General features: G+C 33.3%; 2 protein-coding genes across 13 annotated transcripts in view; one reads left to right on the top strand and one right to left on the bottom strand.

The window, feature by feature from the left end:
• ADGB (androglobin) overlaps positions 1-27,821 on the bottom strand; it is a 211,305-nt gene that overhangs the window by 21,548 nt on the left and 161,936 nt on the right. For all 8 annotated transcript variants that reach the window (XM_054254494.2, XM_054254496.2, XM_003732751.7 and 5 more), the window contains 3 exons: positions 27,071-27,255; positions 14,301-14,500; positions 9,085-9,196 (listed from right to left, as the gene is read on the bottom strand). In XM_054254494.2, the coding sequence (XP_054110469.2) occupies positions 9,085-9,196; positions 14,301-14,500; positions 27,071-27,255 (497 nt within the window). The remainder of the gene's footprint in view (positions 1-9,084; positions 9,197-14,300; positions 14,501-27,070; positions 27,256-27,821) is intronic.
• LOC118153009 (putative uncharacterized protein CCDC28A-AS1) overlaps positions 1-27,821 on the top strand; it is a 400,860-nt gene that overhangs the window by 361,199 nt on the left and 11,840 nt on the right. For 4 of the 5 annotated variants that reach the window (XR_004742138.3, XM_078370266.1, XM_078370265.1 and 1 more), the window contains one exon: positions 27,599-27,664. Coding sequence is in view for 3 of the 5 variants with exons in the window: in XM_078370266.1 (XP_078226392.1) it covers positions 27,629-27,664 (36 nt within the window). In the remaining 2 variants the exon portion in view is untranslated. Of the gene's footprint in view, positions 1-232; positions 508-27,598; positions 27,665-27,821 lie in introns of those variants that run through there. The other variant, XR_013534613.1, reaches the window with a different exon arrangement.

Here is a 27,821-nt window from a genome sequence, read left to right as displayed (position 1 = left end):
ATAAAGTTTCTTGTTCTTACAGAAATCCAGTTTTTCTTGAATAAACAATCCTCAGTTGCTGTAGTTTCCAGAGTTCTGAAAAAGTTGACTGTCATAATTTTTTGCCAGGTTTTTCATTGCTTTTATGGTGTTACTAATTTTTGTAGTTTTTACCCTGCCGTTTTCACTGACATTCTCCAGGATTTATTTTCTGTCCAAACCTTCTGAGGATCTGTGCATGCTGTTTTTCTAGGATAGGACCCTGGGACAGTGGAAAACTTCATATAGCCTGGAGACCTTGTCACAAGTGCATGAAATTACAGAGCACTCTGTGGAGGAAGGTGAGATTACATTCTAAGCAGCTGAGCTCTTGCTTGTAATGTGTAGGACAGATGAATATTGACTGATTAAAAAGTGAATAAAAAGTTTACAGCAAGAGAATAAAGTTATCTAAATGAGAGGAAAGATAAGGCCTAAAATTAGAGATCTAGAAACAACCACAAGAGAAGAAAAAAAAAAGAAATAAAAGCAATGATTTTTATTTAAAAAACACATAGTAAAATCAACTTTTCTCAGAAACCCAACATAGAAAGTTGGAGAGACCACAGAGGACACCTTTTCCTGTACATTCTTTCACATCTTTTGTCAGCCATAAACTTCGGGGTGGCAGAAACACTGCCTTCACAGAAATGCAAACTCAGTGCTGCTGCATTTCAGTCTCCTCAGGCCTCCCCTGCCTCCAAGCTGCCCTTCATCTTAACCCAAAGATAAGGTAACCAGGCTTCAACCACCCTCACTGGCCACAGCTACCACTTCAGCTTCGGGGCCCAAGAAAATCCAGGTCTTAGTGACCTCAATGCCAACCAAGTATGGGATTCACTGTATTTTAGAGCTCCATTTGTGGCCCACTTTAGATAAGCCAATCTCATAAAAACTGAGCTAGGATAACTCATTATTTTCAATTTGGGCTGCCAGACAAGTCGGTTACTAATAATGCTGTGTTTGTTGTCACAAAATAGTGCTGCTAATGCTGTGCTTATTATAACACAACAATTCACAATTTTGGTGAATGTACAGATCATACAGGTAATCTGTAAAATGCATATATTGAGGCCCACCCCTCAGAGATTCCAGCTCAGTAGTTGGGTGGGGTGCACAGAAATCTGCAGTTTAAAATTTACCTCAAGTGATTCTGATACAAATGGCCTGCAGGTTATACTTTGAGAAAATCTGCTTTAAGAAGTCTGTGTCCACTTCAGTGGACAACAAAACATACAAACTGTAAAAATTCAGCTTCGTTTTTACAATTAAAATTCAGTGCTTAGGTTTACATATCAGAAATAAACTCAGGTTAGGATTTGAAAAATTACATATTTCCAAGCTAGAATACTTGTTTAGAACAAAGTATACATTTATCAATTACAGTCATACTTGGTCAATATAAACAGAAAAGTCTCTTTATATATATAAATAATATATATAACATGTAATTAATAACGTTGGGTTTCCTCAAAGAACTTGAATTGGCTACACCATGCATTCACTGTGCCAAAAAAAGAAATTTCAGTATAATATTAATTAGAGTTAAAGGAATAGTGTTATAATCCTGCTAATAAAATTGAGTGAGACTGGAAACCAAATATTTTTGAGAATGACAAAGTTTATATTTGTTTTTGCAAATAGATTAGAACTTCAAAAACCCAGGCGAGCAACACAAAAACGTAACATACTGGCAAAAGGAATTTAAGATCACGACACCAGTAATTACACATGAAGGCAGGTAACATCACTAAGTACTATCTGCTCAAGGTTCTCCAGCCTTCTATTTTCTTAAGTGACCACGAGCCATCTCAGTAAGCAATTTTTACCAAAACTTAGGTATTAAAATATACTAAAGGTGGCACTGTTGTCTCATGTTAACCAGAGGCCAAGCTTTCTAAAAATTTATCATAGAAATATCCTAGGTTGTACTTAGCTGTATTTCAGGCCTTATTCTTTTTTGTCATGGGTTACAAAGATATGAATTTTGGAAAAAAAATATTTATTGTATTTTTCATATAAATTGTTGAATTTAAATGAGTAAGTGGGGCAACACTGACTTTAGGATGCATATCAAATTTGACCTAGGTCAGTAGTGTACTAAAGAAAAAAAACAAACCCTTGACCAATTTCTTCTTGATATAAAGATTTATATTTGAAAAGTAGGCTGGCTGAGCATGGTGGTTCATGCCTGTAATCCCAGCAATTTGGGAGGCTGAGGCAGGCAGATTGCTTGAAGCCAGGAATTTAAGAACAGCCTGGCCAACATGGTGAAACCCCATCTCTACTGAGAATATACACGTTAGCTGGGCATGGTGGCACACACCTGTAATCCCAGCTACTTGGGAGGCTGAGGTATAAGAATCCCTTCAGCCCAGGAGAAGGAAGTTGCCAAAAAAAAAAAATAGTAAGCTAAGTGGATAACTTAAAGACATTAGTAACTGAATTTTTCTATGTATGTAATTTTTCCATGTGTGCAGTAACTGATAAGTGAAATATATCATACACTTCAAATGAGAGCAGGTAGATTTTGAGTGGTATATATAATTGATAAATAGCGGCTGACATATAGACATGCTTTAATTTAATCAAATTGACTAAGCATTTATAAACATGACATTAAATACCTTATTATTCTGAATTTGAAAGCTGCTTGACTTTCAAGAAGATTGCCCAACAAAATATTCTTTCAAACAAAATTATCCTACTTCATTTTAAATACAATTTAATTCTGAGTTTCTTTGCTGCTTTTCAGCAACAAACATATTATGTAATGCAAGGTGTAATTTAATTTTAGCAGCTGCTTATTCTCACATCAAATTTTCAAATGTGGTATCAGGAAAGAAAACATAATTACTTCTGAAGACTTATTTTTCTTTGGAATACATAATAATGATAATGTCATTTTGTTGAGTGTTCATTCATATTATTAATTTTGTACCATTACTCCATTCTACATATTTTCATTATTCTATTTCATGAATTATACTGCCATGTTCATTTTGGATATTAATGTTTTTATTTATTTTTCCTCTAGAATCTTAATAGCTACCCATTACTATAGGGAAAAACATAATATGCATCATATATACCTGATAGATGTCTTTATCTATATTACTTTAGTGAACACAAAAGTAATATAGATAAAGACATCTATCAGAGGCTCAGTAAAGATATGAAACCAGAACTACTGTATATTATTATTTTTCCGCATTCAAAAGCCCTGGACAGAATTTAATTTCCATTAGAATTCCTAACTGTACTAGCCACTAGCTGTGTGACTGAGGGCAAGTTTATTAAACTGTCGGTATCCAAATGCCCTCATCTGTAAAATGACAGCACTGTAGTAGTAACACCTACCTCATAAGTTTATTGGGAGGATTAATTGGGTCAATATATGTAAAGCCCTTCTTGGATTAATTGGGTCATACATGTAAAGCCCTTCTCGGTCTGTTTGGTATACCAACAGTATCACCACTACCACCAGTACTGTTACGACAATACAAATCGTTAGAAAGTATCTAAAGAGCTTACATGATACAGTGGAAGATTCTGGGCTTTAGGTAAATCAGACTTATGTTAGAACCTTCACTCTGCTCCTTCCTAGCTATGCAAACTCAGGCAAATTATTCATAGCATCTAAGGCTCATTTCATCTGTAAAATTGAGATGGTAATGACTACTCCCCAGAGCTTTTGTGAGAATTGAGAAGAATGAATGAAAACTACTAGGTAGAATAAGATGCACATAATAGTGCTCAAACAATTATAATTAGAATAATTAAACTCCTAGATCTCTCCAGAGTTTCTTTCTTGTTTATAAAATTAAAAAGTATCATTTTTTTCCTGATTAAAATTGTACGTGCTCATTTAAAACTTCTCATTTATATATTTTTTATTAAAATTTGTTTTTAGATATTAAAATATAAATGAAAAAGTAAAATTACTGATAATTTCCACACCCAGAACTAATTACTTTAACATATTGGTGTAGGCAATCTTTATTTTTTTCTGAGTGTATGCCTTTCCTTCTCCTACCCATAAATGTATTTTTGAAAAGTAGTGTTAGTTTAGGGTCACTAATGTCTCATGTTATGAAGTTCTAATATTAATAATAATGCATATCTGTGAACTAAAGTGAGAGAAAACATTTCTGATCTTTCCTCCCCACTATTCCTGATCTAGAAGGAAATGGGAATGGCCTTGAATAGTGAGCGACATGCAGACAGCTCTCCTTGTTTCTCTGTCCCTCGTGTTCTCTATCTTCTCTGGCAGGACTCAGTCTCCCTTGAGGCATCTCTGAAGCCCAGTAAGTGGTCCTGTGAGTGATGTGAGTCCAGCACTGGCTCCTGGATACAGCCTGAGACACATTCTCCTTCTTGCTACTTCTAAATCCAAGGCAAAGCTTTATTTTCCATGCTTGGTATCCTTCAAGACTTCCTTGTATGATACAAGCTATTTTACCCTCATTTCCTCCACAACATTTCAAGGTGTCATTTCTTTTTGTCTAAATATCCCCAATTCACAAAATTTTACATAACACATCCAATATATAAGTACTGAAACCAAATTTCTAGCTATCACAGAAAATATACACAGATATTTACATTATGTATATATGTTATATATATGATCTAGTCAAATAATATTTCATATAATAAACAATATATTTTATAATAAATGATGTATATTATGTTTATTATATATTATATATAATTACACATTAATATAGGGAAAAAATAATACAGCCCATATACAAACTTCTGTGTTCGCTAAAGTCATATAAAAACATCTATCAGAGAAACAGTAAAGATGTGAAACCAGTGCTACGGTATTTTGTTATTTTCCCCATTCAAATGCCCTTGATGGAATTTAATTTCAATTAGAATTCCTAGCTGTGCCAGCAACCAGCTGTGTTTTATATATATATATTATATATATGTATATATATATGTGTTATATATATATGTATATATATTATGTATATATATGTATATAATATATATATTATGTATAAAACATATATTATATATATACATTTATATACATATATATTATATAAGTATATGTGTATATGTAATATAATATTTATATATTATATTTATCTATATATATAATTCATATTTTTATATAATATATTTATTAAATTTAAGAGTATTTTGAGATATTTTTCTTTTGCACCATATTAGATATTAGTTTACCTTAGAGAGTTGGGAGAAAACAATTCTAGTCAATAGCATTGTACTATATGATGCTATTTTTCCCTGAAAAGCTTAAACTTTTTTCATAAATACCTCTTCCTTATTTTTGCACATTTTTATGAATCTTGTTTAAACATTATTCAGAAGTAGGTTTTCCTTATGAACAATATCTTCAATTGAATTCAGCAAGGTTCTGTATTTTTCCTTTTATTATTTATGATGGGATTATTTGTTTCCTGTCATAATGCATCTGGGTTTACAATTTATAATTGCTATAAACAACAGCAGCATGACTATTTTGAGCTTGTTGAGATAGGTGTAATACACTACTATAATAGAGAAATCAGAAGTATAAAGAGTTACAGGCAACTCATGAAAAAGCCCATTAGCCAAAACAAAAAACAAATCAAAACAGTTATTCTCTGATCCACTGAAATTCCTAATCCTCAGAAATGTAATGTAAAATCTAATCGTCCTATAAATTATCCTTGAAGAACAAAGTGGAAATGAGAATACCTTTGGTTAACACACAAGCACATACAAAACTGTGCTGTTTAGTTATTCTTTCATTTCAATAATTGTGAATATTTTCTTTGCACTTAAATCTTTAGCACAAAATTTTAATTCCGCTGATATTAAGCACATACTCTTACCTACTTCTTTGTAGTAGGAGAAAACAAAATTACTACATGGTTTGTACCACCCATTTTTTCAAGCAGTTTTCTATTGATTGATAGAGAAAAAGGAGAGAGAGAATTTGGTGGGTGCCAGGAGTGGGGGCACAGTATGAGCTAAGAGATTTTTGTTTGAACCACAGAGGAAGTAGGAATAGGGTAGTGGTTACTTTAAGGTCTAACAAAAGTGGCAGCTTGTTGGGAAAAACATAGAGAAAGAAAGAGAACATGGTAACATGCAAAGAAAAACAACTAATAGATTATTTTCTTTTCCTTGTTTTTTTTTTTTTTTTTTTTTTTTTTGAGACAGAGTCTTGCTCTGTCACCAGGCTGGAGCGCAGTGGCACAGTCTTGGCTCACTGCAACCTCCACCTCCCGGGTTCAAGCAATTCTTCTGCCTTGGCCTCCTGAGTAGCTGGGACTACAGGAGCATGCTAAACGCCCAGCTAATTTTTGCATTTTTAGTCGAGACGGGTTTCACCAAGTTGGCCAGGATGTTTTTGATCTCTTGACCTAGTTATCTACACGCCTTGGCCTCCCACAGTGCTGGGATTACAGGCGTGAGCCACCGCGCCCGGCAATTATTTTCATTAGAACTTGGTGGGTGTGAGTGATCAATTGAAAAATAATCAAAAGGCTCAAATTCAGCTGTAGATAATCCATAACACACGATTAGGGAATGTTAGGTGGGGCCAGGAAACCTTCACAGCTGAAGACCAGAGAAGGAAAATGGGCCTGAAACACAGTCTCAGAGAGCAAGCTGCAAGGAAGTGGCTGCCAAAGCCAACTGCCTGTGCAACCACAAGGGAATCAACGGGCGAATTCAGCTTTCGATGTGGCCTGCAAGGAGTTTTCAGCTTCCGTATGACATTTACTCACAGAATAATTGTGTTCTCTTCTCGTAGGCAAGGATAGGAGATTGAAGCCTTGTCTGCCATTTCAGACATTCTCTATATGCTGGGCTGTGGGGGTGTTGGATTTAGGAGGGGAGGCAGAAGTATAATGGGCAGATGTTTGAATTTTGACATGACTATCCAGGGAATGTGTGAAAGTGTTTTTATGTAAAACACTATGGAGTGGTAGTGCAGCCACTTGTTCAAAAAACAATGTTTGAACACCCCAGTGTCTGTTCTGGGAGTTATCCACATTAACACACACAAACAGCAAAGAGAAGGCAACTCTGTGGCTCCTGTACTACCACTTCCTGTGCCTATGTCGGACATTGATAAAAGATCACAAAACTTTCTCATTGAGCCTGAACACAGCCTCAGAATCTTGCCAACACAGCAGGCCAGGATGCCATTAGGATTTACACATACCTGAGGTCGCTGGTGTGGCATGTTCATGCATTCATTTAATAAACACTTATTGCATCTCCCGCTAGTGCATGAGACGGAGAAAGAACACTGACCCTGCCCAATGAGCGAGAAACAGCAGAAGAGGCTGCACAGTGTGATGCCCTTGGAATTTCTGCAGTGTGATGTGTTGCTTTGGAAGCACGCTCAACACATTTGGGTTGAAATGGGAACTCTCGGTGTCATAAACTTTTATAGTTTTTCTTTGAATTTTAAGACACATACTAGAATCTATACATTCTAATAAAGTAAGCCTAGCAATAACAGTTTTCTCTTAACTTCCGTATACACAAACCTCAATAAACTCTCTCCTGATCAGGTCCAGGCAGATAATAGAAGCAAGCAAATACCTGAACAGAGTTGTTGGCAATCAATAAATAAGGGTAATAATAACAGGAGTAGCTTGTACATATCCTTTCATTTGCTCATTCAGCAAACATTGTGGGGTGCTTATTGTGCATATTGGATCTAACTAGGGATAATGCAAGGGATGAAACAGGCAAATATGGACAAAACTCCTCATTCTTCTACCTGTGCCACCGCAACATGAAAATCAACGGCATAGTCAGCTTGAGATGTGGCCTGCCAGGAGCTTTAAAGCTTCCATATGACATTTACTCACAGAACAATTGTGTTCTCTTCTAGTAGTCAAAAATAGGAGATCGAAGCCTTGTCTGCTATTTCAGACATTCTCAGTGTGCTGGGCTGTGGGGGTGTTGGCTTTAGGAGGGGAGGTGGAAGTAAAATGGACAGGTGTTTGGGCAAAATTCATATTCCATGACTATTCAGGGAATGTGTGAAAGTGTTTTTATGCTATGGAGCAGTAGCACAGCCAATTGTTCAAAAAACAATGTTTGAACACTCCAGTGTCTCCTCTGGGAGTTACCCACATAACACACATGAATAGCAAGAGACAGTGACTCTGTGCCTTGCAGTCTAATAGAGGAATATAAACAATAAATAAGTAAAACTTTGTTTCTTAGAGGACGATAAGGCCTAAGAGTTTGTGTCTTATCATAAGTGTGTTGTATGTCCACTAAAAATTCTGAATGATGACAAGGCCTGCTTTGGTGGGGGCTACCATCAAGTGTTTGAATTCAGATAATGGGGCCCAGGAAAAAAATAGAGGCTTTTACATTTTATGTATGCCCTTTTGTATTGCATGTTTTTTTTTTTTAATTGCATGTTTTTTTACATGCATATATTATTTTTACAATTAGGCAATCTAGCTTAAATTTGACAAAGAATATAAATAGAAAATACACATTCTTTCAGATTTCAATTACTAGATTGCCCAGTGGGATATAAAGCTTACAGATAGAGGCTGTTGGAGATTTCCCCTTGATTCTCTTTTTTGAAAGCAACAAGCTTCCTGGTCAGGTATATTGAGAGCAGTTTATATTTTGAAAAAATAAACCAGAATACTCTTTCACCAGAAAACTCTTCTTCTAGAATTGAAGAATTTGTAAACTATTTTAAGAGCTTATATTTAATGCTATATATTCTCAACAAATATAATTTTATAGGTAGAAAAATTTCGTATATTTTTTAAAATGTTCAGAAATATAATCAATTAGTAATTTTTACTAACTAGACAAAATGTGCTTAAATTACATCTAACTAATATTTTTTTCTTATGAACATACAGTAAAAACCTTGAAGCATATAATCAATTAACAGAAAATCAACAGGAAATGTCACAGGATATAGAGTACAAATTATAATGTATAATAAAACAATAAAATTATATTTTCATGACTAAATTTATTATTAAATATTTAAATATCAATTTATTATTCAAATGTAAAGTGCATGTATAAACATTTAGGGTGACATACCTTTGGCATCATTTTTCTTTAAGTCTTTCAGTGCTTGAACAAATGTCAGCTGACTTTCAGTGAGAGGCCAACTGTTGTACAACACCAAACACTGTATAATATACTTGTAATTCTGTGAAATAAAGTGCAGTGTTTAAAAATGATAAGAACATACATGGTGTTTGCCTAATGTCATTATTCTAGGTACATGATAAATTTATAATTTTCTAGATCAGTCGTAATTTAGTTAATTAATGCTGGATATTTTCCAAAATTCTGTTTTAACACTTGAGTTTCTAAAAGTTTAATAGCCTCACATCCCTAACAATGCTTTCCACTACCCATCTTTATAATTTTTGCTACTGCTGTGGGTAGAAAGTGAAATCTCACTGCTATTGTATTTGGCATTTTTAAGATTACTATAGAGTATGGGTAGAAAGTGAAATCTCACTGCTATTGTATTTGGCATTTTTAAGATTACTATAGAGTTTGAGTATTTTTTAAAGCTGTTGGCCTTTAGGGTTTCTCTTCTTTGTGATCATGGCACAAAAAAATAGTCTTCTATGTTATCTATTATCAGTTTTATGGATTGAAATTTTACAATGAAATCTTCACTATATCTGGAATACCTTTAGGTATGATGTTAGCTAGCGATCTAGTTTTATTTCTCTCCATGGAGATGTAAATTTCCTAGTGCAACCTACTCAACAGTCTATCTTCTCTTCATTGGTTTATGGTGTTGCCTCTATTCTATATTAAATTTTCATTAAAATATGGATCTGTTTCTATCTTAGTTTCTCTTATTGCTCCATTTACCTATGTGTGCATTAATTAAAACTATTTTTACTGCAATAACTTTTTGTCTTTGGAAATATTAAGATGTACTTTTCTTTTTTTCCCCCCAAGTTTCCTTAGCTATTTGTGAATTATTATTCATCCCTATGAATTCTAAAGTTTTGTATTTTTAGAAAATTTTGGAAAAACACGGTGGGGATTTTGATTGGGATTGCATTGAATTTAATGGCAGACTGAGGATGACATGTCTTTATACTGTTATGTCATCTCACTGAAAAGCATGAAAATGCTTCTCTATGTATTCAAGTCATCTATATTCTTCAGTTGGTTGGATCACTTTCTATAGACTTTATTCAAGTGGTAAGCTTTTCTATGTGGAAAAGTGATATAATTTTGGTTAATTCCTGGGTATTTTGCGATTTTGTTTCTATTATGAAAGGCATCATATTCTGATATCTAATGCATAGTACTGGTATAGAGGAAAGCTACTGATTTCGGTAAGTTGTAGAAGCAGCACAGCATAGTGATTAAGGGCATGACATCATGAGCTAGAGCTGTCTGGGTTGATGTCTTGCTGTAGCACAAACCAACTGTTTGGCCTTGAACAAGTCACTTATGCTTTCTGTGCTCAAGGTTCCTTGACTGTGACATTGAGATAATAAGAATACTTACTTCAAGAGGCTGAGGTGGGTGAGTCACCTGAGGTCAGGAGTTCGAGATCAGCCTGGCCAACATGGTAGAGAAACCCTTTCTCTACTAAAAACACAAAAAATTTAACAGAGTGTCGGGGGCAAGTGCCTATAATCCCAGCTACTCTGGAGGCTGAGGCAGGAGAATCACTTGAACCTGAGAGGCAGAGGTTGCAGTGAGCTGAGATTGCACCATTGCACTGCAGCCTAGATAGAGTGAGACTTCATCTCGGAAAAAAAACAAAAACCAAAAACCAAAAAAAGAAAACAAGAAAGAAAAAAGAGTTGATGGGGAGAAGTAAAGATCTATGTGCGAAGTACATAGTATCAGGTGCATAGTAATTGATAAGTACATCAGTATATTAGTTATTGCTATTAATATTTTTGACAATCTTAAATTCTCTTAGTTCCGAAAATTGCTAAAATCTCTTAGTTCCGAAAATTGCTTATTCTGCTGTTTTTTCTTGGGCATATGATCATATTATCTGTGAATAACTCAATGATTATTTAGAATAATCTTTTAGTTATTTTGTTCCTTGTATCATTGGTCTGGCTTTCCATTATCATAATATTTCAGTATCAATAAATACTAACAATGATAGCAAACATTCTTTTCTTATTCCAATTTAAATAGGAACACACTTAAGCTTTCTACATTACTATAATGTTTTTGTGTATGAGATTTGTCCATTAAGTGTAAAATTTTGGGCATGTAACACTTATGATTAAGAAGTTCTCTCCTATGCCTAGTTTGCTAACAGTACTTTTTCGAAATCCATAAATAGGTGTTAAACTTTATCAACTGTTTCAGGATTATGATTGTTCTCATCTAGTCTATTACTGTAGGGACTAATACTGACAGATTTTCTAATGGTAAAAGATTTCTGAATTTCTGAGAAGAATTCTGATTGCTTAATATACTGTTAGAAATGGATACCAATTATGTTATTTGTAATTTTTCATCTATATTTACAAATAAAGTTTATTCATTTTTGTGTTACTTTTATTTGGTTTTGGAATCAGGATTACATTAACCTCTTAAAAAGGATTGGAAAGTTATATTGCTTTTTTGTTTTCAAATACAAATTACTTTTCAGAAGTCTCTTAGGTCTATCCTACTAAGCCAAATGGGCCCATGGTTTTTTGGAAAGGGAAGACTTAGAGGACTTTGAATTGTCATTTCAACTTTATTATTCTTTACTGTTTTATTCAGATTTTATATTTTCTTGTGAGTCAACTTTGCCATTTCTCCTCTTCTCCACCCTCAGGAAGTTATGTGCTTCCCCCTCACCCCCAGGCTTATTTTATTTTATTTTATTTTATTTGAGACAGTCTTGCTCAGCCAGGAGTATAGTGTTGAGATCTCAGCTCACCGTAACCTCCACCTCCCGAATTAAAGCAATTATCATGCTTCAGCCTCTCAACTAGCAGGGATTACAGGCACGTGCCACCACGCCTGGCTAATTTTTTGTTTTTGTTTTTTGAGACGGAGTTTCGCTCTTGTTACCCAGGCTGGAGTGCAATGGCGCGATCTCGGCTCACCGCAACCTCCACCCCCTGGGTTCAGGCAATTCTCCTGCCTCAGCCTCCTGAGTAGCTGGGATTACAGGCACGCACCACCATGCCCAGCTAATTTTTTGTATTTTTAGTAGAGATGGGGTTGCACCATGTTGACCAGGATGGTCTCAATCTCTTGACCTCGTGATCCACCCGCCTCGGCCTCCCAAAATGCTGGGATTACAGGTGTGAGCCACTTTACTTGCCACCCCCCCTCACTCCCACTAACCCTTAGATTTTAAATTTGCTAGCACAGAGCTGTTTCTAATACTTTTTTTAAAACTCATTGTTATACTTCTACCCTAATTTTTGTTCTGTATTTGATTAATTTATATCTTCTCTCTTTTTTTCTCTTTTCTTAAATGGTCTTACTAGACATGTATATTTTATTAATCTTTAAAAGCAGGTTGGGCTTTATTAATATTTTTTATTCCACATTTCATTGATTTCTGCTCTCATAGTTATTAAAATCCTTTCTTCTTTTATCTTTGAGTTACTTCTTTGTTCTTTTTCTGACCTTTCATTTCAGTAGCTTAGGTCATTTATTTTTAATCATTCCTGCTTCCTAATTAGTCTAAAAGCAGCATTGTATATTTTACTATTAAAAATAGTGGTAAACAAATGCTATTTTAGATGTTGCATATAAATTTTAATTATTATTGAATCCTATTTCATAATGTCTTTTCTAATATTCTTTTAAAGGATTATTTAGTATATTTTATTTAGTTTTCACATTTATAAGATTTAAAACTTGCTGTTAATTACTAGTTTCTAGTTTATTGCCTTATGTTCAGGTAAGAATGTAAACAACAGGAATAACTGGATTTTATTGAGGCTTCCATTTATTGTCTATTTTGGGATATTTAAACATATCTTGTGTGTGCTTAAAAAGTATCTTCTCTGTTTACTGGGTAAAGTGTTCCATATATATATCTATGATTAAGTTTATATTTAGATTTTTTTCAAATTCTCACAATTATATTTACTTATTTTGTAGCTTGATCTGTCAGTTTCCAAGAAACATGGGTTAAAATCTTTAATTATTCATAATTTACTTGCCTTTTTATTTCTGTAGTTCTAATAGTTACTGCTTTTTATTTCTTGTATCTGGATGATTAGGTGCCTATGTATTAGTTATAGTCATATCTACTTGATTTATTCTACTTTTTATTTTCATATAATGTTCCTATATGTATTGAGATATTAAAACTATCACCAGCCTGGGCATGGTGGCTCACCAGCCCTTTGGGAGGCTGAGATGAGCAGATCATGAGGACAGGAGTTTGAGACCAGCCTGGCCACATGGTGAAACCCCGTCTCTACTAAAAATACAAAAAATTATCCAGGTGTGGTGGCGGGTGCCTGTAATCCCAGCTACTCAGGAGACTGAGGCAGGAGAATCGCTTGAATCAGGGAGGTGGAGGGTGCAGTGAGCTGAGATCAGAGCATTGCACTCCAGCCCAGGTGACAGAGAAAGACTCCATCTCAAAACACCACCACCACCACCACCACCAACAACAACAACAGCAAACTATCATCACAGCTCTGTCTTGGTTCATATTTTCCAGGTATGTTTTCCTATCTTTCTATCATTAAACTTTTTATAGCATTTTGTTTAAAAATGTCACTTTTGGTCTACTTACAGTTAGATCTTATTTTTATATAACTTTAAATTTTTAGCATTTTAATTGATTGATTGATTTGTATTTATTGTTATTTCTGTGGTATTAACAATTATTTCTGGCATTTTATTTTCTTTTCAATTATTTTAATTTAATTTAATTTCACTTTACTTTTTGGTTTCCAATGTCTAGGTCATGCTTTTGTCTGATGTTTTATAAATATATGCATTGTCCTTTTTCCCTTTAATTTTAAGCACATGCAAAGTAATTTTTATTAAATATGACCTTTAATATGTGACCCTTATTAATATGTGACCTTCAAAGTTATATAGCCTCTTATAACCCAACTATAAAATCAGGTAATTACAGGCAAATTATAGAGTTCACATACAGATTAAATTTGCCATGTTTTTAAAGATCTTGGCATAAGGAAACTGTTCGAGATTCTCTTATTTTCCAATTGTGGCTATACATTAGGAGCACTGCACATTATATGTTAACTATTTTTAGGGAAAAGATTGTTTTATGTTAGATTTTTAGGAACAGTCCAACTGAACAATTGTGTTTACTATACCTGTGGTGGTATGGTGGAACTGTCTTCTGCAGTGGGTGTACTGGTACTTTCCTCCTCCAAAAGAGGTAGACCAGTGTCTTGTATTGTACTTAAGAGTCTACCCTTAGGGGATTTCTGACTTCCCTGAGCAGATTTCTTCTTAACATACACTTCTTGCTCTTTCTTGGATGCAGAATGAAATGAAAGAACGTGCTTGCTAGCTGAATAGGAGAAATACTAAGTTAAAGTTAAAATATGTGATATACATAATTATTACTGAGTAAGTTAGTTACATCTTTATAAAACACTCAAAGGAATAGGTCAATTCTTTTTGCTTTAATGAGATAAAAAAACATTATGACTGGTTTATTGATCTTAAAGAAATCTATAATAATAACATGTGACATGCACAGAGCAATGTATATTCTGAGTAACCACTTAATCCTGAAAGAGTATACAACAATTCAACAATTTTTCATTTATTTTGTGCCACTCGAATGACTCTAAGCTAACACCACACACTCTAATTTTCTCAGTGTTTAATGCCACATATGTATGTTACCATACTTCTAAAAGACTTTCTCTTTACTTTTCAATTTTATATTATTTTATAATTAACAGATAGTATAAGTACCACTGATAGGTTTTAAAATGGAAATGTAGTGAATGTTATTAATTCATGAAATGTGTATTGAAAGAACATAAGTGATTGACTCAGGGATATTCTAATTTCAGCCATGACATTGGTCTTATTTTTCCACCACAAAAAATGATAAAAATGTGCCAAGTGTATAAAGCAACTATTTTTAGCCACTGGAAAATATACAGTGCAGGATTGTGATCCTTGAGACAAGGGAAGCATACAATCAAGGGTGATCTCTTGATTTCCAGAGACTTCTTCCTGCAAACACCTTCCCAACTTTATACAGGGAAGTATAGACCAAAGTAGTGGACAGCAATGCTGCTAGGTTTAGGAACAGAGATGAGTGAGCAGGGCTCCTGCAACAACTGAAATCTGAGGTAGGATATCAGAAGCGAGCATATGAGCAGTAAAGGAGCTTAGAATAGACATGGGGTCCACTCGAGTCTTTAGCTGAATTCCAAACTTCATTTGTACAAACACTCAACAATACCAGGCAAACAGTAACTACTGGGGGTTCGTGAGCTTAATGAAGAGTCTGGTAGTTTCACAGTGTTGGGAGACATTGAAATTCTGACCTGTCAAAATGAAGGGAATTCAATGAATACACTGAGCATCCAGTTGAAATTCAAGAAAGGCCAAGCTTTAAGAGTAGAACTACTCTAACACTAGTGTCATGGTAACTCTAGAACTGACTCAATAAGCTCAGGACCAAGAACCAGCTAAGCTGCCAATAAATTAACTGCCCACCAGAACAAGATTCAACACTCTTTCAATTAAAAGAGCATAATCTAGACTCTTAGCAGTGTAGCACACACAATATACAGCACACAATTTGATATAAGAAGCAGAAAATGTGAGAATAATATTACATATATAAGAATATATAATAAATGAGATAATGATAACTTGAGAATATAGTCAATAGAAATAGATACAAATGTTGAACTCATCCAAAAAAGGACTTCAAAATAGCTATTTAAAATGTGCTTAAGGATTTATGAAAAAAGATGAACATACTGAGTGAGCAAATGGTGAATATCACAGAAAAATGAAATATATGAAGAATCAAAATGAAATTTCAGATCTGTCTATATATGAAATAAAAAATATCTGGATAGATTTAAACAACAGATTGTCAAATTCAGAAGCAAAGATTAGTAAACTCGAATACAAGCAAAAGAAATGATTGAAATAGAAGCATGGAGTGAAAAAACTTGAACAGAGGATAAGTGATTCATGGTATGGTACTGTGGGAGGTGACATAGTGACCCCCCCCCCAAAAAAAGATATGTCCACCCAATACCTTAGAATGTGATCTTGTTTGACATAAGGGTGTTTGCAGTTCTAATTAAAGAAAAGATCCTAAGAAGACATCAACCTGGATTAGGATGAGCCCTAAATCCAATGATGGGTGTCCTTAAAGGAGCCAGAAAAAGGTAAAACACAGAGACCTACAGAAATAAGAGGGTCATGTGAAGATGTTGGCAGAGATAGGCCAGAGTTAAGCTGTCTCCATACAAGGAATACCGGGGAAAGCTAGAAGAAAGGAGAATAGGTTCTCTCCTAGAGCTTTCAATGGCAGTATGACCTACACAACATCTTGATTTCAGACTTCTGTCTTCCAGAACTGTAAAAGAATGAATGTTCGTTTGTTAAGTCATCCACTTTATGTTAACTTGCCATGGCAGTTCTGGAGAATGAATACTGATATCAAATTGCCTAAAGCATGTGTTTTTAGTCCTAGGTAGAGCACCACTAAAAATAAAATACTGTATATGCAAAATCTGCTGATTTACAATATAAAAGTTGCTGACAGAAATTGAAGACTAAAATTGAGGTATGTACTGTATTCATGGACTAGACAGCTCAGTTTTGTTATGAAGTTAGTGCTCCTCAAGTTCAGTGCCATCCAAATCCAAATCAAAAGATACAATTTTGAAGAAAATGCAGTGTTGGAGGAATATTAGTTATTTAGATAAATTGATTCAGAGTCCAAACATAGACCCATACACACATGATTCAGTAAATTTTGACTAAAATATCAAGGTAATTAAATGAAGAAAATATCATCTTTCCAATACACAGTGCCAGAACAACTGGATATGTACATGGGATAAAAATAATCTTGACCCCCTACCTCAAACCATACATAAATATTATTTCAAGATGCTTTATTAAACATTCATGCTAAGATTATAAAATTTCTAGGATAAAACATGAAATAAAATATTCATGGTCCTAGAGTAGGTAAAGATTTCTTAGATAAAATACAAATAGCGCTTTTTTAACAACTTCAATTTTATAAAAATTAAAAGCTTTTGTTCTTTTAAAGTTGCTGTTAAGGAAGTGAGAAGACAAAGCTTAGAATAAAAGATCATATTGGCAAAGCATATATTTGATGAAGAACTTGTATCCAGAAGATACAGAATATATGAAGAACAGGTTAATAATAATAAAGACAACTATAAGATAAGAATATGGGTGTAATGTGTGAATAAATCCTTTGATCAATAAGTTATACACACGGTCAGTAAGCACACATAAAATGCTCAACATTTTATGTCAATAAGGGAAACGCAAATTAGACTACAAAGAAATAGTATGATATATACACTAGAATGATTGATTAAAAATATTGATGACAGTAAAATGAGCAAAAATGTGAGATACCAGAATTTTTATACCTTGTTGGGAATGTAAAATGATACAATCCATTTGATAAACTTTTTTCCATTTATAAATAAATGTATACATATGTCAAACTCAGACATATTAATTCAACTCCTGAATATAGATCCAAGTGAAATGAAAACATAAAGTCCAAAAAAGGATTTGTACAAACATGTCCTCATCAGCTTTAGTCACCATATCCTAAAACTCCAATAAACCCATATATCCAATAGGAGAATGGATAAACGAAGTGTGGTATCTCCATGCAATGGAATTAATACTCAGAAATATGGATAGAAATAGAATAGCATTATATGCAATAACATAGCTGTAAGTTGAAAACATTATGCTGAGCAAAAGAAGCCTATGTCAAAGATAAATACTGTATGGTTCCAATTTTATGAAGTTCTAGAACAGGCAAAACTAGTCTACTGTGATGGAAATGTGAACAGTGATTGCCTCTTTGGGGGTGAGGAAATTGAATGGAAATGGCCTGCAGTATCTTCTGGGTAACAGAAATGTTTTATATCTTGTTAGCAGTGTGGGTCACACTAAAGTATGTACTTATCAAAACGTTGATTTGTACTTTTTACTGTATATAAATTATACTTTAATAAAAAATTAAAAATGTGTAACAAAAAGGCCCTGTCCTTTACTTCCTTCCATCCACTAGCCATTAATTTATAACTCATTTTTTTACAAAAAAATTAGAAACACATAGGAAAAAGGGCAAATTTCCCTAATATATGATATTATATAAATCAATTAGAAAAAAGTAGCTAACTTCAAAAAAAATGGTTAAAGCACTTAAAAATTTGCAAAGAAGGTAATACAAAAAGGGAATCTAAGACATAAAAACATGCTAAAATCTCACTAAAGACAAATTAAATATAAATTAATATTTTTAGCATTCAGGTGACAAAAGTCAAGAAATACAATCGGGGGAGTATGGATAATACATTTACACAAACTCAGTAGAGGGCAGCTGGACAATATATGAGAAAATTACAACACATATATCCATTCACTGACCCAATAGTTCTACTTCTAAACATTTATTAAATATATGTGCATGTACAAGTTCAGAAAATTATATATGCAGGTTATTTGTAAAAATTCATCCTTGAATTTTAAAGATTGGGTGTATCACAGATCACTCTTTGTAGGAGCCTCATATAGCCATATGAGGTAAAATAATGTATTATTCCTTGTCTATAGGGCTTCCTCAAATACTCAATTACTTATAATGTAAATTTTAAGGAAAATTATAAATTTCCAAAAGTAAAAATTTTAAAATTAGAAATTTTACAGAACATTCAACATCACAAAATTTATATTAACATTTTAGCATGAGTATTAGTAAAAGATTTTATTCTTGAAAAATTGTAAGAGATACAGATATTCCATAAATTCCTATGATATGATACAAAACCTAAAAAGATCTGTATATAAGATTTGTGACTGGCTCACTTTGAACTTCTGCATCCTTGCAATGGAGTTTATCTCTTTTTTAGCCCATGGTAAGATTGTTTGTGTACAGAGTACATTTCAAGGTAGTGTGTCATATCCTGTAAACACAGACAGACACACATATTTTTTGCATGTATTAATATTTTTGGTGAGGGTACTCCAGAAATACATAAAGGAGTTGTAAATAGATTTATTTCCAAGAGAAGCTGCTGAAAAGAATAATTTTTAAATGTAATGTCTGCTTATATATAAACACAAATTAATAGCATCAATTTAAAAACAACATCCCGTTTGAAGTCTAAATGAAGAAATTATCTAATTCACAATAGTAGTTCTATCAATCTGTATGGAGAAACTTTTTAATCTTTTCCATGAAACACAAAGGAGGTAATGAATAAATGGAAATAGTCTTTTCTTGCATGCAAATTTGATATTGTAACAATGTCAGTTCTCCTTAAATTAATGTATTGATATTTTCAAGGCAGTCAGAAGAAAAATGATGATTTTTTGTGTGTTTTGAGGAAAACTTGAAAATTGTATTAAAGTTCATCTGGAAATACTAATGGAAAAATAGGAATATCAGGTAAAATAAGAGCCATTATAGATCTTGGCTCTACTTTTGAATCAATTTCTGATCTCTGACCCAATTATTCTTTTGCTCAATTTTTCTGTATCATTCTTGGCCAGAAGTAAACTTATAAAAATAGATTTTAAACATTTATGTACACTTCTCTTATAAATGGTAAATTTTGAGCTAAAATGACTAAACTAGATGACAAACTATAAACAGTGTTACCTACAAGGATTTAAATATTTCAGAGAAAATTGGTAGTGGTAATTAGCTAATTAAGGAAAAAGCATGAGGTCATAAATAGCATAAGAGAGCTGCACATAATTGCCCACTAAGGGTTTAGAATTGAGTTCCCTCTATCAACTAAACTATAAATCTGGTGTAAAATGTATCAGAGTAAAGAAAACCGCCATTTTAAAGAGCTAAAAACAAAAACAGCATTCTGACTAACAAAACATATCTGATTAGTGGTCTTAACATAGCTAAAGAAAAAACTAGAAATGGAGTGTGGGCAAGTTTGAACAAGAATCCACAAAGGAGTAACGCAACCTAAGTGTTGAAAACAACCCAGGAGATATTCAGGGGTGAAGGACAAGTGATGGGAGAAAAGAAGACATGCTCAAAAGAACTGAAAGAGTACTACAGCTTTATCTAAGCTCAACCCTACTAATATAATACATGCATTTCCCACTTTCCTGTGATTTGAACACTACACTTATGCCCTAATTATATCATCCCAACGTGGTATTTCTTCAATTCTCCTCCAAGTCTTACTCACATAGGAAAGGCATATTCCTGGGTTATGACAACAACTCACACATTATTTCCAAGGTTACGAAGACAGGATAAAGACAGCCCTCCTTTAGGGGCATCTGTTTTTCTTTCCAAACAGAAAACATTCCAAGGATTCTTATTCACTTAAAATTATTTAAAACATTAAAATTTAAATTTGAGGTATAAATAAATATAAATTTTTAAAGTTTTAAATTTAAATCATTTAAAATTATTCTAAGGATCAGAACAGAAGGATCCTTACTGTTTTGTGCAACTTGCCGTCCAAGTAAGCTTTGATTTACTATTCATGGAAGGCTGGAGTTAAACTCCCTGCTAGGACCATTTACGGTATTGTACAGTAACTAGTAATTAAAAGAATGACAGGAACAAAAGACTTTTCTCCAAATGGATAGCATATAATATGTAATTTTTAAAAAAGAATGTTCAAAGATCCACATAGAATTAAATAGTTAAGAAACAGAGATAAATTCAATCCATATAAGCATTTAATGAATATATTACTAACATATTTGTTCACTATAAATATTAATTAGAATATGTGTAAAAAATTCTCAATAAAATAATTGTAAACTGAATCTACCACTCACTATTTAAAAAAAAAAAAACAAAAGAATAGCACACCAAAATCAACTAGGCATTATTCTAAAATGACAAGTATTATTGAATATTGAAAATATTATTTATATAATTTATTATAATGATAATCAAATAGGGAAATCAAAATTGTAAAAAACACTTGATAAAACTAAATATGTTTTATAACTTTAATTTTGTAAATGATTCAACATAGAATACAAAGAGTTTTTAACAAATTCCCTCAATCACATTTGTTGATGAATTATGGGTAAATCATCACAGGCATTCAAAATAAATCTAAGAACAGTGGCTCATGCCTGGAACCCCAGCACATTGGGAAGCCGAGGTGATGGACCACTTGAGGTCAGGAGTTTGAGACCAGCCTGGCCAATATGGTGAAACCACATCTCTACTGAAATACAAAAATTAGCCAGGTGTGATGGCATGTGCCTGTAATCCCAGCTACTTGGGAGGCTGAGGTGTGAGAATTGATTGAATCCAGGAGGTGGAGGTTGCAGTGAGCTGAGATCAGGCCACTTCACTCCAGCCTGAGTGACAGAGTAAAACGCCATCTCAAACAAACAAACAAACAAACAAAAACCTCTCTAGGAACAAAATAAATAATGATGAACATGTTGATGTTGAGTGGTAGTATTATTTATTAAGCCATTTAGAAGGGAAATATATTGGTACAGTGGGAGGATGGAAATTATGTTTAATGAGCACAATTAAAATGAGTTATGCAATAAAATCAGAAGAAACTTGAAAAATCAATCAGACTAGAAATATGGAAAGAATGAAATAGGGAGAAAATAATCAGAGCTATGTATATGTAATATTTTACATTCTATAAATCAGAATAATTAGATAAATAAAAAACACAGAGATATATTAAATAAGCAGTGATAAAATTTTGATTAAGGCCACAGACCAAACTGATACTTCTTATCTCCCTGGCAATGGACTTCTTACCCAATGTTAGTGATCAAAACCAAAAACTAATTTAGGAAATAATATGGATAAGTAGAGCTACAAGTGGCGAGGTCTAGCTTGCAAAAAACTCTGGGGAGATCGATAGGGTTTGTATTATACACTGAGTACCTCCAGTCAAGTTAGTATAAATAATAAATCCTTCAGTAGTATCCTTCATCCCACTAGCTAGGAGCAATTCCTGGATAGAACACTGGACTGGGAAAAGATAGAGAATCACGCTACTGAAGCCTGTGTAAGACGGTTGGATATCAAAGTATTTGCAGTAACCTGTAGCTCAGCTCATACACGCTAACTTGCCAGTAGTTTTTAAGAAGAAAGGGACAAGGAGTCAAAAGTCAGTGTTACCACTAACATCTTTATTGCTCTGGAATGCCCACCTATATAACTAAAAAGGAAAAAAATATATAAATATTAGGTAGAAAAGAGGTATACAGATTTTTACATACAGAAAAATAATAGTTCTATCAGAAATTTAAAGCAGTTTTTTCTAATCCTGTGAAGAATCTCAGTGGTAGCTTGATGGAGAGCCCGTATAGCCAAGACAATCCTAAGCAAAAAGAACAAAGCTAGAGCATCATGTTACCTGACTTCAAACTATACAACAAGGCTACAGTAACCAAAACAGCATGATACTGGTACCAAAACAGATATATAGACCAATGGAACAGAACAGTGGCCTCAGAAATAATGCCACACATCTACAACCATCTGATCTTTGGCAAACCTGACAGAAACAAACAATAGGGAAAGGATTCCTATTTAATAAATGGTGTTGGGAAAACTGGCTAGCCATATGCAGAAAACTGAAACCGGGCCCCTTCCTTACACCTTATACAAAAACTAACTCAAGATAGATTAAAGACTTAAATGTAAGACCTAAAACAATAAATCCTAGAAGAAAACCTAGGCAATACCATTAAGGACAAAGGCATGGGCAAAGACTTCATGACTAAAACACCAAAAGCAATGGCAACAAAAGCCAAAATTGACAAATGGGGTCTAATTAAACTAAAGTGCTTCTGCACAGCAAAAGAAACCATCATCAGAGTGAACAGGCAAACTACAGAATGGGAGAAATATTTTGCAATCCATCCATCTGGCAAAGGGCTAATATCCAGAACCTACAAAGAACTTCAACAAATTTATAAGAAAAAAAAACCCCATCAAATAGTGGGCAAAGGATATAAACAGACACTTCCCAAAAGAAGACATTTATGTGGCCAAGAAACTTATGAATAAAGCTCATCATCACGGGTCATTAGAGAAATACAAATCAAAACCACAATGAGATACTATCTCATGCCAGTCAGAATGGTGATCATTAAAAAGTCAGGAAACAACAGATGCTGGAGAGAATGTGGAGAAACAGGAATGATTTTACACCATTGGTGGGAGTGTAAAATAGTTCAACCACTGTGGAAGACAATGTGGCAATTCCTCAAGGATCTAGAACCAGAAATACCATTTGACACAGCAATTCCATTACTGGATATATACCCAAAGGATTATAAATAATTCTACTATAAAGACACATGCACATGTATGTTTATTGCAGCACTGTTCACAGTAGAAAAGACTTGGATCCAACCCAAATGCCCATCAATGATAGAGTAGACAAAGAAAATGTGGCACAAATACACCATGGAATACTATGCAGCCATAAAAAATAATGCATTAATGTCCTTTGCAGGGACATAGATGAAGCTGAAAACCATCATTCTCAGCAAACTAACACAGGAACAGAGCACCAAACACTACATGTTTTCACTCATAAGGGGGAGTTGAACCATGAGAATACATGGACACAGGGAAGGGAACATCACACACCAGGGCCTGTCAGGTGGTAGGAGCCTAGGGGAGGGATAGCATTAGGAGAAATACCTAATGTAGATGATGGGTTGATGGGTGCAGAAAACCACCATGGCACGTGTATACATGTGTAACATGCACGTTCTGCACATGTATCCCAGAGCTTAAAGTATAATAAAAAAATTTTAAAAGAAAAATGACAGTTATTTCTAGCAATTTGCTTGTACATTCAATCAGAATAAACATTATTGGAAATAAGAACTTATAAAGGGTGATTATAAAATAGCTTTGCGAAGGTCAACCAGAAGATGTAATACATTCAAAGATATAATGTGATGATGGAATAATTCAAAAAATGTATATGCATCAAAATAAATGTAAATGGACTGCATTCCCCCATTTTAGAGACAAGAGTCTTACATTTTTATTAGTCTGTCTTCACACTGCTAAAACACTGAAGAGGCCTCAGGAAACTTACAATCATGGCAGAAAGGGAAGGGGAAGTAAACATATGATTCTTCACATAATGATAGGAGAGAGAAGCGCAGAGAGAAGGGGGAAAAATCCTACAAAAACATCAGATTTTGTGAGAATCCCTTACTATCACAAGAATAGCAAGGGGGAAACATCCTCCAGGATCTAATAATCTTCTATGAGGTCTCTCTCCTGACATGTGGAGATTAAAATTCAGATTATATTTCAAGATGGGATTTGGGCCGGGCACAAAGCCAGACCGTATATCGCTGTGTAGAGAAAATATCTATTTATAGGAGAAAGACTGACAGCAAAAACATGTAGAGGATGTAAAAATAAACAGATGAACAGCATCAACAGGCAAATGATAACAAAAGGAAGAATCAGTGATAAGGAATCCTGTTAAAGTTAACAGAAAGCTGCTTTATGTTTATTTTGAAAATATAATACATCAAAAGTATAAGGCAAATATCAAACTTTATATAACTAACAACATAGCAGAGAAATATGTAAAACTAAAAATATTAGAGTAAGAGATGTTTTCACACATTTAAAAATAAAATAAAACATCTTAATACACATCACGAAAAAATTTACATGCCAATGAGATAAAATATAACTGACAATCTTGACATTTTAAATATCATAATTAGCAAGTTTGACTTTTATGAAAGTGTGTGTGTGTGCACTTAGACATCAAACTACCTCCAAAATAGAGTTCTTTGTAAACCCCAGTGGAACAGTAATCAAATTTTATTTGAATCAGGAAACAGGAAAAACACCAATCAAATCCTCAAAGTAGAAAATACATCTGCACTTTCTACCTCCAAATAATTCAATTAGAAATTAACAGCAATAAGCTAAATAAAATAATTTTGTTATTAAAAATTCTAAAAAATATTATAAATGTTAAAGAAAAAAAATAAAAAAATCATAGCCCATGGCTAACAAAACACTACATATAAAATTTTATAGTATTCTGAGTTATAAAATATATATGTAGCCAGAGTTAGCAAAATGTATAGCATTAAATATATTGATTTAAAAACAAGATTTAAAACATGAACTAAAATTGCAACTGGCAAAGCTAGAAGGAAAAACATTTGACTAAATTTTAAAAGTACAGAAAGGATTTTTAAAGATAAATATAAATAGTGATGAAGTAGATTATAAATCTAAAAGAGCCACTAGGGTTTGATTAATACATCCGGTTCTTTCTAAGAAAAGACCAATAATACAGAGTAAATTCAAAGAAGTCTGACAAAGAATAAATTACAAATAAATAAATATAATACTTTATACAAACCTACTGAGAGATTAAAAAAATTTTTAATCCTATATGCAAATTTATGCAGATAAATTGGAAATACTAAATGAATCTGTACTTTTCATCAAAAATATATTCTATACAAATGAAAGACAGTTAAATGTAAACTTGAAAATTATTTTCTTAAATAGTAAAAAAAAAAATCTATTTCCTGAAAACATCAGATTTAGAAAGTTTTGAGGACAAATCTAATAAATTTTTAAAAAAGAAATGAATCCTGGAGAATTTAAAAGACTCAAAAATAGAAAAACTAAAAAGTTCTCAAATTAATTTCAAGAATTCACCATAATTTTAGCTTGAGAACTAGAAAAGAATAATGTCCATGTACATAGAGAGAGGAAAAAGACTCTCATAGAGATACAAAGTTATGACTATGATCAAAGAAACTAGTAAAAGTGTACATTCTAAACATAGCAGTATATTAAAACATCATGCCCAAATAGATTTTATTCTAAGAATGCAAGATTAATTCAAAATTAAAACTCAATTTATTAAACTTAAAGGGGTAAAATTTGATGAATTCTATAAGCAACTATAAAATATAATAAGATTCCAAACCCATTCAATATTAAAATTCAGAGCTATCAATGGAAGGAGTTTTCTCAAGTTTCATAAAGTCTAATTATTAGAAGCCACCAACAAAGATAATAAATGATAAGTGCCACAAGTGTTCCTACTTAAGGACAGGAAATACATCAGCATCACTTATTTAACCTTGGTTTGGAGGTCCCAGCCAAGGCCACAAAAATTTTGAAAAGTCATGGTTTTAAGAAAGAAGAAATCTCAAGGGGCAAAATAGGTAAGAACCCAGTTTTGCTAAAATCTAAATGCAAAAATGGAGAATGAAGGCATAAAAGCCAAAACATTTACAGTGTGTTTTGGCAAAACTATGTTTTTTTCTGGGCAGCATGATTATAAAACATTTCTTGTTCCCTTGTTTGTAATTTTCTATTTTTCTAAATGTTCTACATTGGTAATGTGTGATTTTTACAGTCAGAATCAAGTTACTAACATAATTAAGTAATACACCTCAGAGTAGCACTGCTAATCATTATTTCCAAAATTTTTTTATTTAAGTAATCATTGAGAACAGTCTATTGAAAGTAATAACTTTAATTTTTGTTAATTTTAGTAAATAGAGTAATTTCTAAAAATAATGAATTAGGAATTTTTAAAAAGTAAAAATATTCTTTCAAAATAATGAACATTTGACTTCTTATCAAGAAGCTTTATGTGACAGGAAAGTAAATTTTTCTCAAAGGTGAGAAGGCTTTAAAGTAAACCTATATTGATTTTCAGAGCCTAATTTGACATTCAAATGCTATACTTTTCATATTTTACTGTACTATTAAGTTTCATAATTTAAGTGGTTACTTGCTACTTTATTTTCATTTTTAAGGTATGATGAAAACATAAGTATTCATTTATGAATCTAAATATCCTATTCATAAAGGCACACTTACACTGGGAGCTCAAACCTTTCTCACTCTTCAAGAAGTTAAACACTGGGATTATAGCTTGGCCTTTTCCAGTGGAGCTCACCATAGTTTCTTCATTTTCTAGGACCTGCAGCTTGATGAACGTATCCAGTTTGGATGTGCGTACCTGTATTGTAGCAGGTTGTGGTGTTACAACTTTAACAGAATATCTGTAAAGAAAAAAAGTTAAGATTATAAGCAACTATGTTGATCCTTCTCTCAATTCAGTAAGCAAGATAGTTTGGATATGTGTCCCTGACCAAATCTCCTGTCAAATTGTGATCCTCACTGTTGGAGGTGGGGCCTGGTGGGAGGTAACTGGATCTTGGAGACAGGTTTCTCACAAATGGTTTAGCACCACCTACTTGATGCTGTTCACATGACAGTGAGTGAGTTATCATGAGATCTGGTTGTTTAAACATGTGTACCTCCCTCTCCCTTTCTCTCTCTCTTACTCCTGCTCTGGCCATGTGATATGCCTGCTCACCCTTCCCCTTTTTCCATGATTGGAAGCTTCCTGAGGCCTCCCTAGAAGCTGAGCAGATGCCAGCATCATGCTTTCTGTACAGCCGCAGAATTGTGAGTAAATTAACCCTCTTTTCTTCAGAAATTACCCAGTCTCAGGTACTTCTTTATAGCAATGCAAGAACAGACTAATGCAGTAAGGAAAATAGTCTAATTTTCTGATATGATAAGTTATAAGTAAAACTACTTTGTAAAGTCCACTAACATCCTG

The sequence above is a fragment of the Callithrix jacchus genome, chromosome 4 (assembly GCF_049354715.1).
Source record: "Callithrix jacchus isolate 240 chromosome 4, calJac240_pri, whole genome shotgun sequence".
NCBI classification, from domain to species: domain Eukaryota; kingdom Metazoa; phylum Chordata; class Mammalia; order Primates; family Cebidae; genus Callithrix; species Callithrix jacchus.
Note: the sequence above shows the minus strand (reverse complement) of the source record. Positions and strands in the feature narration are given on the sequence as shown.